This window comes from Schistosoma mansoni, chromosome 6, assembly GCF_000237925.1.
Source record: "Schistosoma mansoni strain Puerto Rico chromosome 6, complete genome".
NCBI classification, from domain to species: Eukaryota; Metazoa; Platyhelminthes; class Trematoda; order Strigeidida; family Schistosomatidae; genus Schistosoma; species Schistosoma mansoni.
In genome coordinates this window covers 15,946,585-15,960,387 of record NC_031500.1, presented here as the reverse complement: position 1 = coordinate 15,960,387, position 13,803 = coordinate 15,946,585, and the positions used below count along the sequence as shown (strand labels likewise).

Genomic DNA, 13,803 nt, shown 5'->3' with positions numbered 1-13,803 from the left:
AAGATCATCCACAGGTGCAAGACTTTTAAGCACAACTCCACGAGTTATATTCTGAGCCCAGTCACCACAGTATCCAATCAGCGTCGTACCTCAGGCAGTAATGCACTTCCGTCATTGTATGCAAGACTTGTGCACGACGATAGGATTCTATGTAATAAGACAAGAACCCCTTTGAATAACGTCCTAGCGGATTACTAGTTATGAATTCGATCATGCGACCGAAGGTCCTGAATTCTGTTCCCTCCTGTGTGATCATATTTTTGCACTAAATGAAAGTCCCATGCTTCCAGGTTTTCCGAGATGGTCTGGTTTCAATTGACTCACCCTTTCGACTATGGAAATTCGTTTAGGCACTCAGTATTGTTTGTTTGAATCTTCCCATTGATGCTTAGGACTACAATTGATTAGTGTCTTATTGGCATATGAGCATACTGTGCGGATTGCCTCACTATAGCCTTACTTCTCAAGCATTATAAGCATGACTCAGTTGCTGAGTGGATAACGCGATGGAGTTGAAAGCGAAAGGTAATGGGCTCGAGTAAACATCAACTCTGAGATGCAGGTACATCCTGCTGACGAGTGGTAAATATGATGAAACGCGTATGCCGGATTCCACTGATAGCCACTATCCATTTTTTGCTTATAATTCGTTTATTGTTCTTAATTTCATTTCACACATTTCTATAACATGAAATTAGATACTCATATTAACTCCACAGCAGATCCATTCTAATGAAGATCATTTATGCTCATCATGTAATATAACATAGAAACAGTCATTATTAAACTGTTCATATCAAATGCATGAATGGGAATTTTTTATTCACTAATTATTCTTTCAGTTAGGTATCGATTAACTGAATGGGTATCAAATATGATTTTATGGTAATTGCTAATCATGACATAATCCCGTTCCAAATACAACATAATGCGCAGATATCATTCATCCATATAATTATGAAGTATCATGGATATAAATACATTTACTATTAGTTCTCATGTGTTATTATTACTTTAGATAAACATAGTTGGACAAAGATCGATGGTGTTTTCCAGCTGTGGAATCAAGAATGTGTGTTTCGTACTGTTCGGGACTCGTCAGCTGAATGTACCTGCATCCCATTGTTGATGTTCACTCCATTAATTACCAATCTAATTAAACGATCTTTTACTGAAAGAATACTTAATGCTTATCAAGTTTCCATTAATGCATTTGATGTTCACAATTTAAAAATTAACAAACTGCGTAATTATAAACCGAAAATATTTTGTGATAATTTTTAGAATTCAACAACGTATATAGTGAATTATTCTCTTGGGATTTAAATCAACATCTGACGTATACTGTTTTTATCTCTTTACTGATGATCATTCTCTATAATTTGATGAAGCATAGAGTGCTTAATAATTGTGAATAAAATTATGTTTAAGCAAAGATGGATAGTGGCTAGCAGTGGAATCCAGTTTGACGCGCGTTTCGTCCTATTTGGGACTCGTCAGCTGGATGTAGCTGCATCTCAGAGTTGATGTTCACCCTGGAACTCGAACCCACTACCTTTCGCTTCAAACGTCATCACGTTATCCACTCGGCCACTGACTCCTGAGATGCAGGTACATTCAGCTGACGAGTCCCAAATAGAACGAAACGCGCGTCTTGGATTCCACCGCTAGCCACTATTCATCTTTGCTTACAATGCTTGTGAATTAAGTCTATATCGAGGCAATACGCAAAGTATGCACATATGCCAAATAGAGACTGACCAGTTGCAGTCCTAAACATCAATGGGAAGATTCAAACAAACAATACTAAGTAAAATTATGTTTAGTTTTATGGGTTATGTCATCAAAATGGACTGGAATGTTAACGAAAATCCAATCGACAGTAGAATGGTGAACAGTGACACAACAACAAATTCACTTTCCGTACAATCAAACAATAATTAAGTGATATCGTAAAAGTAATTTGCTCGGAATTTCACACAGACGATTACACTGTAATCATGAGCTCTCTTGGTGTTAAGACAACTGTTATTGTGGACAGTAATTGTGTGTGTGAGTGTGTGTGTGTGTGGGTTGGAGACTGACTGATGGATGATTTATCATTCAAACAATAAATAATACAGTGTATTGTTGTGATCATTCATTCGAATTCAAAACAACGGATTGGGTGAAATGCATTTGGATGTATCTCACAAACTGATCGACTTCAGTAGAATGTTGAACCAATGATAAACGGAGATCATGAAAAAAGATATTCTCACTTATTTTATGAAACTCGAGTATTGTGAATCACTGACACTGATAGAGGAATTACATGAGAACCTCACATTACCCATAACCTCTATTCAATCAACAGACGAGTACGGTGACCTGGTTGTTCTATCTGAGAACATTTCGTAATCAAATACCTGTTTCCAATTTTCAATCGTCTCACTGATTTGTGTATTCGTGTCTCTCGTTGTCTTCTGAAATCGATATGAATAACAGTCGAATGATTTATTTCCATTTTGCCTCAATATATCATTCAGAGGTTGTTTACAACCACAATGACGATATCAATCTGAATTATTCTTATTGAATTTCATACAAAATTGTAATTATCCTGATGAACTGAATTATTATGTGTAATCTATTAATCTCTTCTTCCCCACTCAACATCAACAACGATAACTGTGCATATGTGACGAGAAAGAATGTGAGACACGGTGATCTAGGATAATAGCAATCAGAATATGTACATACATTGGATGTGTGTATTTGTGTGTGTGTGTAGGCAAAAAGGTCTGCATGTGTGTGTATCTGTGTGGGTGAATAGGAGCTGTCACAAGGGGGTTTTGTGGAGATTTTTGTAATTTTATATAGTTAAGATCGTGAGTCAATTGAAGCTAGACCACCATCAATAACCTGGAAGCACTGGACGACCGTTTCGTCCTATTGTGGAACTCCTCAGCAGTTCACTCACTGCACGATTGAGTGATAAGTTCCAGTCGAAATGTGTCCAATGAGAATTTAATTAGTTTATTAATGTGTACAATAAAAATTTGAACGAGACTGTTTAATTAGACTGATCATAAATGTGTTAGTGTGGATACAGGTGTGCAGGGAATGAGATTCATCATTCATTTGTGTAGTTGATTGTGGAATATGACAAAATGTAATCGATCAATGTGTAATGTTATGTAGGATCTCGATCAAACTACTGACAGATGGAACTCAATGTTTGATGTTTCTGCTTACTGAATGAATAACCGTATAAAGTGTATTCGTCTGGAGTAGTTGATGATTATTTTGATTTGAAAAATCCTCATGTGTTTCATATTTCATTTGTACATTCTACTTTATATCTGAAAGTGTTGCCAAAGTGTCCACGATCCTAAGCCTAATAGTTCTAGATGTTTCAATTTTGACTATTCTCAAATTATCTTTAATCCAGTTGAAACACTATCATACAGAGAGAGAGGACTTTGAGTTTTGTGATTTTGTTCTTTGAACTAGTACTGTCTAATGAATCTCAATTGTTCTCAATGATTACTCCTTCAATAACATCCTTAAAACCTAATCTTTCACATTATTGCTTATGATCCTAATACTTCTACCACTATGGGATTTGAATCGATAACTGAATCTCTGTGCTAATGTGGTATGGCAACTCGAACTTACGTACGTACGAAGTTCTACGTTGTGACTGTCTGACTGACTGACTATATATTTAACTGTTTTACTATTTAAACGTGAGTTAATTTAATTCGGTTATTTATTTATTGAGAAGAAGTAGCTTAAATGAAGTCACGAAACATCAGAAACACATTTTTCTACTCATTGGGATGTAATCAAAAATATTTTTTTATTATTTTTTCAAGTGTGTGTCATCTATTTTACATGTACAAATGATTTACTGATTCAAGAGCATCAAGCGATTGGATATGAACACAATTGAGCAGTTGGTGCATGATTGCTCACCGGAAATTCTATCAGAAAATGTCGACACTCTCATGAGAGGAATTAAACTAATCATTTGAAATTTTACTGTTTCTATGATGCAGTACATGATGAGTAAAAATTATCTTCATTTTTGTTTTCTGATTAGTGTTTTTTTAGCGAGTTAGTTTTCCATGGGATGGAGTCGCTAACCCTCCTCCTTTCTCCGGGCTTGGGACCGGCAGTAGCCTCCGGAGGAGCTACAGCCGGAGTTAAATTATCTTCATTACAATGAATTTATTTTGGAGTTAATATAATTGATTCAATATCCTACTGAAGTCGGTCAGTTTGTGAGATACATCCAAATGCATTTCACCCAATCCGTTGTTTTGAATTCGAATGAATGATCACAACAATACACTGTATTATTTATTGTTTGAATGATAAATCATCCATCAGTCAGTCTCCAACCCACACACACACACACTCACACACACAATTACTGTCCACAATAACAATTGTCTTAACACCAAGAGAGCTCATGATTACAGTGTAATCGTCTGTGTGAAATTCCGAGCAAATTACTTTTACGATATCACTTAATTATTGTTTGATTGTATGGAAAGTGAATTTGTTGTTGTGTCACTGTTCACCATTCTACTGTCGATTGGATTTTCGTTAACATTCCAGTCCATTTTGATGACACAAACTATAAAATGTCTAAGTATAGTTTCATTCACAATAATTAAGCTGTCTATTCTTCATCAAATTATAGAGAATGATCATCAGTATAGAGATAAAAACAGTATACGTCAGATGTTGATTTAAATCCCTAGAGAATAATTCACTGTCTACTTTATAGGATGCTTAAAATTATTACAAAATGTTTCCGGTTTATAATTACGCAGAGTGGTAATTTTTAAACTGTTAGTTAATATCAAATGCATGAATGAGGATTTAATAAGCACTCAGTATTCTTTCAGTAAAACATCGACTAATTGGATGAGTGTGAAATGGAGTGAACATTAACAGTGGGATGTAGATACAGTCAGCTGATGATTCTTAGACAGAATGAAACACTCATTGTTGATTCCACAGCTGGATAACATCATCGATCTTTGTCCAAATAAGGTTATATAAGTCATGAATCGATTGAAGCTAGACCACCATGGAAAAACCTGAAAGCACTTGACGGCCGTTTCGTCCTATTTAGGTACTACTCACTAATGTACATCTACCATCCCATCTCGCGAGATTCCAACCCAGGACCTACCAGTCTCGTACCAGAGCACTCAACCGATAGACCACTGAGCCGGCATCCAATGTCTAACTTCAACCAATCCACGAAATCTGAGCAACCGTTCACCAATTGTCTTCAGTGAGTTGATATCTCAAAACAGACGTGGTTTGAACTCCACTAGTCACTGCTTCTCACTGGAATTCCAGGAATTATCTCTTGAAGTCAATCACTAGTAAGCATATGATTATAATCAGAAGGGGTTTTTTATACTCTAGTGGTTAAGCGCTCTGGCGCGAGACTGATAGGTCCTGGGTTTGAATCTCACGAGTGCGAGATCGTGGATGCGCACTGCTGAGGAGTCCCATAATAACACGAAATAGTCATCCAGTACTTCCAGGTTTTCCATGGTAGTCTAGTTTCAATTGACTCATGATTTCAACTATGAAAATACTGAAATCTCCACAAAAAACACCTTCTGGTTATCTAAAGTAACAATGAGACATGAGAATTAACAGTAGATGTGTATATATCCATGATACTTCATAATTATACGGATGAATGATGTCAGTACATAATTTTGTATTTTAAATGGAATAATGTCATGATGAGAAATTACCATGAAACCATATTTGATACCTATACGAATAATCGATATTTTACTGATAGAATAGTAACTGCTTATTATATTCTCATTCATACATTTGATATGAACAGTTTAATAATGACTGTTTCTATGTTGTATTAAATGATGAGCATAAATGATCTTTATTAGAATGGATTTGTTGTGGAGTTAATATGAGTATCTAATTTCATGTTATAGAAATGTATGAAACGAAAATAGGAACGATGAACGAATTTTTCAGAAAGAAATATTTGTAATATCCTGTTGAAAACAACTAAAGGTAACTCCCAGGATCTATTAATGGACGATTATTCTGTATATATTCTTATTATATAACTATTGAGTAACCAGATTGTGTATATCCATATTCATCTTATTATAAGCTTCATTTTGACCTATGGATTATTATTAATATACGGATTACTGTCTCTAAATTATATTCAGTTTATTGATTATTCTATCCCACGTTCACAGCCACATTTCACTTGATCTTGTACAAATATTATTTTCTATTTTATGGTGTGATGAGGTCCGTCTGTCTATCTGCTATATAAACCGAGTATGCTTGAAATAAATGATTCGCATAGATTCGAATAGCAGAAGCTGCAGTTGATGTTGTGGACTCAAGTGGAATGGTTAGGAGGACAAGGGACCAATTAGAACGCTAGACTACTCATACTGGTCGCAAGGCATTGATTGGCACAGTTTCGAGATTAGAAAAGTATTTCTATAGGTGGATAAATCACTAGATATAAGCCGGATATAAAGACAATGACGAATTAGCATACGTCGTATTTTTTATTAAGTCACAACAATATTCTATGTAGAACAAGTTTGTGAATGATCAATGAGTTTGATAGTGAAAATCATTGTGTAATACTGAAATCCAGTAGTCACTCAATGAAATGATTGAGTCTATCACAGTTGTAACTGTGTACAATATTAACTGAATTGAATCAGTTTAAAATACCGATGAACTTCCTGTGTGTAGACAAAATGATAATGATGTATGTAAAATGAGTTGATGAGTGTGGTAAACAGAACGTGACTGAATATGTGTTGTCTCAGTCGGACAAAGAAAGAAAGATAACTAACTGTTTAGAGGATTGATTAATGATTGTTCGATGAACTAGGGAAGACAATGGTCTAGTTATCTGTTATTCTGTTGAGATAATTACTTTGTAAACAATCATTCACAATTGACTGTATCATTATTATGAGTAGAATAAGTAGTAATATATCATTATTATGTTAACTCATATAAACAACATGGATCGGAATGTCTATGAAGTGAAATTATTTTTGACTAAACATTGTTAGGATACGAGAAATGTGATGGACAAATTACAATGTATTATTTGTGAAACAGTCTGTGTGTGTGTGTGTGTTACAATTGAGAACATTATTTATCATAGTTGAAAGCGTGAGTCAATTGAAGCTAGACCATCATGGAAAACCTGGAAACACTGGACGGCCCTATCGTCCTATTATGGGACTCCTCAGCAGTGCACATCCACGAACCCGCTCTCGCGGGATTCGAACCCAGGACCTACCAGTCTCGAGCCGAAGCCCTTAACCGATAGACCACTGAGCTGGCATCCAACGGTGTTAATGTCTAACTTCAACTGATCCACGAAGTTGAGTAACCATTCACCAATTGTCTTCAGTGAGTTCCTATCTCACAACAGACGTGGTTTTGAACTCCACTGAGAACATTATTATTATTGATTTGTTATTCTCATTTATCTCATCATCGACAATTTCAATTAGAAGTTTCGTAATTGATCTGGAGTTGGATTGTTCGTGTTCATGGAGAGTTCGTGTGGTGAGCAGTTAAATATGATGTATTCCAACATCATTTGATGATGAGTATGTATACATGTTTTTAGTGTTGAAATTGCAATCAATTCTTTTTCTCTTGTCAGTTAGGTTAAATGCGCAACCGGTCAGTAGAAGATTTGATCATTGTATCGTAATGTGTATGTATTGATAATGAAAGAAAGTTTTAGTTTCATGCTTCCTAGAATCGCCTGATCCTAACTACTCATCACAGATCAGCTCGACATTACATCTATCTTCAATTCGTTTTAGCACATTACTCAACAATCAGTGTAATACCTAGTAAACATGTACTAATTTTATATTATATCCACCATTGTTTACATTTTTCCACCCCTAATCCTATTTACAAAAACTTAAAGTCTTAAATGAACTTCACAGAATTGTTTGAAAGCATTTAGTTAGTGGAATCAGTTAAATGTGTTCTTTTACCTTGATGGTTTGATCGGAATTAATTCGTCGATGGTGTGTATTATTCAGGTGGAAAATAGTGTAGTTACACATTTTGTATTGTTGGAACGTAATAATATGCATGATTGGAATCCATTGAACTTACCTCCATTGAACTTACCTACAGTTATTGCGGTAACAAGAGATAAGGTAGAAATGCAATTGCACCATTTTGAATTGTAAGTGGAATTGATTTGAATTTGTTGTTTCACTTATCCATTTACACCTGTTTCCATCTGACAAACAGTTGTTTAGATTGTTCATTTGAATATGTTATTATGTGACTACATTTGTTGATAATGCTTGCGTGATGGAGTTATCCCACACTGTATGTAAATGGAATTTTGTTGTTACCGATGAGTAAACAGTGAAAGTTTTCTTGTAAATGAACGAGTATTGATGTTGATGATGTGGATGTAATGGGTGTTGTTTTTTTTTTGCATTTTTTATACAAATACGGTTTATCTGGTTACCTTTGGTGTCATCCGGTGAGATACATGTAGCTTCGTGTATGGTTACTCTATGTTATAGGAAAAACTATTCATTGATATCTTTTCTCATTCGACTATCTCTTATACTCTCGTATAAATTGTTTTGCTGAGTTCATATTCACTTATTTTGAACTGTTGTTATTCAAAAGTCATCCAACTTACATAAGCACTTTAGACTATGTATTATATTGATGAAACTTCTTTTTCCGGTTATTTTGGTCAGATTATTGAACAGATTAAAATTCTATAACAGTTTAAGGGTTTCGTAGAGTTTTGTAGAAATTTGTAGTTTTGGATCACTGACTACTGAAGAACAATACTAAGCTGAGATGAGATATTTGTCCTTTTCTCCCTCATTTCCAATGGCTATTCAATTAAGGTCAGTTACGTGATATACACTATGAAACTCTTTTATAAATGTGGTTGTTTTAATCTCAACATCTTCATGTTTTCTAAATAACTTATCAGTTAGTAGGTAGAATGACGAATGTCTATCTGAAGTTTCAATGCTTACTTACTTACTTACTCCTGTTACCCCCAATGGAGCATAGGCCAAAGACCAGCATTCTACAACCCACTCTACAATGGGCCTTCCTTTCTAGTCCTATCCAGTTCTTGTTCATTTTTCTCATGTCTGTCTCTATTTCTCGGAGTAATGTGTTCTTTGGTCTTCCTCTTCTCATTTGGCCTTCAGGATTCCATGTGACGCTTTGCCTCGTGACGCAATTGGGTGATTTCCTCAATGTGTGACCCATCCACTTCCAGCGCTTCTTCCTGATTTCTTCCTCCATTGGAATCTGGTTTGTTTCCCCCCCACAGTAGCTTGTTACTGATAGTGTCTGCCCAACGGATCCGAAGTATCTTGCGTAGACAACTGTTAATAAACACTTGTATCTTCTGGATGATGGCTTTGATATTTCTCCAAGTTTCCACCCCATACAGTAGAACTGCCTTGACATTTGTATTGAAAATTCAGATCTTGGTGTTGGTTGACAATTGTTTTGAGTTCCAGATGTTTCTCAATTGTGAATATTCTGCTCTTGCTTTGCCGATCCTCGCCCTCACATCTGCATCTGATCCACCGTGTTCATCAATGATGAAAACCAACTCGCTATAGAAACGCTAACCAGAAGTTTCAATGCATGATTAATTATTTGATGGATTCATTACATTGTTAAAAGTTGATTCAGAGACTATGGATCTGAATCAATTTACTTTGTCTTTCCTGAGTTTGAATTGAATACACAAGCCTTATCAGCATTTGAAATAAACCACATAATTATTGTTCAATCTTAAAGATGATAACTTCACATGTATCATGCAACGTTCAAAATTATGGTCAGTAATTTATTGCTGTTAGGAATATCTTTCGATTGTCTTCAGCTAAATCAATCTGTAAACTGACGATAAACAGTCCAAGGAGCTAATATCTTCAAAGAATCATCTTATCCATATAGTTACAAGAGCTAATAATACTATGGAATCAGTATGTATCTAAGTAGCACAAATGTAGGAGTTTTTTTATTTATTTGTTTAAACACATACACATTGGTACAAAGAGGGACCAGATATATATGCACCACACAAAACAATGAGAATGGGAAGAGAAAGGGGTAAGATGCATATATATAAAAGAAAAAAATAGGATGAAAAAAGAGAAGAGTAATGAGGGGGGGAACTGAAATGTACAATTAGAAGACTCTTTCAGTTAAGAAAGTTAGAACCACTCTTTATGAAGAAAGTAAAAGAAGGTTACAGCAGGATCGCCACTGGCTTCTATTCTGAGCTATATCTGATAACGTCTCTAGCCACTGTGTTGCACCATCTCTTGGACCCCAGCCAGGGAGTCGTGAAGGACCAACAGAAGCCAACCACAAATTATGAGTTAGATTGTACTATTAACCACAATCCATGTATTCCAATGCTCTAATATAATCATTTTCTTTCAGTATTTAAAATAAGCCTCTTTAACCGTATGGTTTCACTGTCAATCCTTCAACAGTGCATATTTTAGGTGTGATAGTCATCAACATTGTTTAACCTTTTATGTAGTATTTATGATGAAGCATATTAAAGTCTACCCTCAATCTTGATCAGTTTATAAATGAAACTTATTTATGTTCACCTTTCTGTGTATCTGATGTGGTTAACTGATGTAAACATTTTTCTAAAAACAACCAACTAAAACACCAGCTTTAAAATAACATTCTATGGTCAATGGTTCTCATCACAGATCCTACAACGGTATAACTTTCCTTTCATATGGATAATGAACACATCAAGAAATAAATATATATCCTAATTTATAGGCAAAGATGGATATTACCTATCAGTGGAATCCAGGACACGCGTTTCGTCCTATTTGGGACTCGTCAGCTGGATGTACCTGCATCTCGGAGTTGATGTTCACTCTGGGACTCAAACCCACTACATTTCGCTTCAAACGCCACTATCCATCTTTGCCTATAATGCTTGTGAATTAAGGCGCTATCAAGGCAATACGCACAGTATGCACATATGTCACTCAGAGACCGATCAATTACAGTCCTAACACATCAATGGGAAGATTCAAACAAATACTACTAAATGAATTTATATCTTAATTTGTTTTAATAAGATGTCAATTGGGGAATAAGTTCTATGACACAAATAGATCGTTAGACGGACATACACTATTTATTTCAACAAATAAACTTACACATACATGCTTCTAGAAAAATATTAATATATAAAGTGAATTACCAACACGTTCCCCCTCCCCCCCTCGAAAAAAAATGAGAAGTTTATCATGTACATTTATATATATGTCTTACAAATTGTTTGTATGTTTTACCCCTTTTTTTTGAGGTCAACAACAAGAAACAATTTGATTGGTTAGATTATGTCTTTAGATATAAAAAAAAAAGAAAAAAGAAATTTCACCTTCACTGAGTATAAAGAAATATAGAAGAATAAACAAAAGGCATTGAAATATTCATTATACCGTTTCACAACTGTACTATATATCTCTATCTCTATGCAGAATACTGTGAACCTCATTGATTCCTATGCAATTTAACATTCATTAAAGTTTATCCCAAACATTGATAATCATCATATAATATGGATAATTATGAAATATCTGATGATTTTGAACGATTTTGTCAAATAGCCCAACGTTCACCAAGAGATAGTTTAGCACCAACAATACAAATTACAGAACCATTATATCGTGGAAATAATAATAATAATTCACCTATAAATCAATCTGATTATTTATCAACATTAAGTGTAGAATCATTAAAACGTGCATCAAGTTTTCGTGAACCTAAACGTAGAACATCATTTCAACCAAGTAGTTTTAGTGGTGAAATTAGTGCAACTAGATCACCAATTCGATGTAGTCCACAATGGGATAATCCAAATGAATTAACACAATTTAATTATAGTTCTAATTCAAGACAAAAACAACAACGTCCACGTTATTATAATGAACCAAATGATACAAATGTTTTACGAGCTACCGATGTACAAAGATATTGGCAAAATCAAGATATAAGTCGTGAATCTACAAGTCCTTATTCATGTTCTCCAGCAATGTATAGACTTGGTACTACACGTGATAGACCAGGATCTATGAAAGAAACTAGTTATAAACGTACAAGAAGTCAAGAAAAACATAAATCAAGACCATCAGCTCCAACATTACATCCAACAAATCATCCATTCTCTCAATATTCACCTAGTCGTCATTCAGTCAGTCAGACAGATGAACAAATGTTGCGTGTTCGACGTTTTGAACGAAATAAACGTGGTGATGTTATTAGTAAAGGTGATAGAGATGTTCCACAGATAGAGATATTTGCATCGAGGAGTCCATCGGGTGATTCACGAGGATCTGTAGTCTATCCACATACCATACCTGAAAGTAGTCAAAATCTTTCTGAATCATCACTAAGTGATGAGGTAATTGAGATCCCGGCAATCACTACAACTTTGGCTAGTTCACCAAGAGCCTCAAATGATGGTTTACATAAAATATATAGTAAGCGTGCAAGTAGTCCAGTTAGAGGATTTATACCAGAGACTAGACTACGTTCTAAATCATGGGCAATTGTAACAGAAAGTCCAGATACTTCACCTAATAAATTAGAATCACCATCTGGCGGTGAACTATTCTTTGATGATCGTTTACTTCAAGTTCAAGTAATTGGTACGGCTAGAGTTGGTAAAACAAGTATGTGTATGCAATTTCATACTTCAGAATCAATTGAAGATCCTAATGATTCAAGTAAGTTATTTACTCATGAAATATTTTATTATATCATAAACCTACCTAAGTCAGATAAGCATTGAAAACCCGAAGGCAACATATGATAGTTCCGTCTTTGTATGGGACCTCATAGTAGTTTGGATCCACGACCACACGGCTGGGAACCGAAGCCAGGACCTATGATCTCGCGCGCAATTGTCTAATCTTTCAATTGATGAGCGTCTGGATGTGAAATCGAAGACTGTGGGTCCTATATCCGGTTGTTTGTTCGCTGACGGTCACTACTATGGAGTCCAATACTAGAATTTCGCTTTTAAACCACTGTGTTCTAATCTAGGGGTGCACATTTCTCATTTTAGTCTATTTTTAATACTGCGCTACTGTCATTTACTAATCGTTAGGTTTGTTGTTGTACACTTGATTCTAGAAATTCTGACACAACCTGAAGTCTACATTCATTTTAGCATAGTGTTTAGCTAATAACCAGAAATTATTAGTCATAGGAAAATATTGAGAATATAGATTTAAGAAGAGAAACCATGTGATTGTTTATGATTGCCTAACCACTAAACTATCTTAATTACGTAACAATCTACAATCTCATATTATTACACAGTACTGCCGAGTAACTAAGCTAATATTTTGAAACTTTCATAAGTTGGTAAAATAGAAGAGTTAAAAAAATACTTGCTATTTAATGTTTCTTTGTTTATTGTGTTTTACGTTGTTTCGTTTTTGAGTTACGGGTCAATGTTTTATGGTGTAGGAGTTGGTTGGAAGAAAGCTAGGGAAGGACAGACCAAAACGTGGCACAAATCCATGAAGTCACTGACAAGTGGACTGAGCCATGTTGGTAGGTATAGACTACCTGGTTGGGATTCGCGAGATGATAGCTATCGATGGTTAGAGATCTTGAATGACATGGCTCAAAATCGTTTGCAATGGCACTGGTGCATCCACTCTTTGTGTTCTCCCAAATTCTAATCCGAAT

At 35.1% G+C, this 13,803-nt stretch overlaps 1 protein-coding gene across 1 annotated transcript in view; it reads left to right on the top strand.

The window, feature by feature from the left end:
• Positions 1-11,548: 11,548 nt before the first annotated feature.
• Smp_059570 (hypothetical protein) overlaps positions 11,549-13,803 on the top strand; it is a gene marked incomplete at its 3' end in the record, with an annotated part of 45,077 nt that continues 42,822 nt past the window's right edge. The window contains exon 1 of the mRNA XM_018798406.1: positions 11,549-12,830. Within this exon, the coding sequence (XP_018653351.1) occupies positions 11,663-12,830 (1,168 nt within the window). The 5' untranslated portion in view covers positions 11,549-11,662. The remainder of the gene's footprint in view (positions 12,831-13,803) is intronic.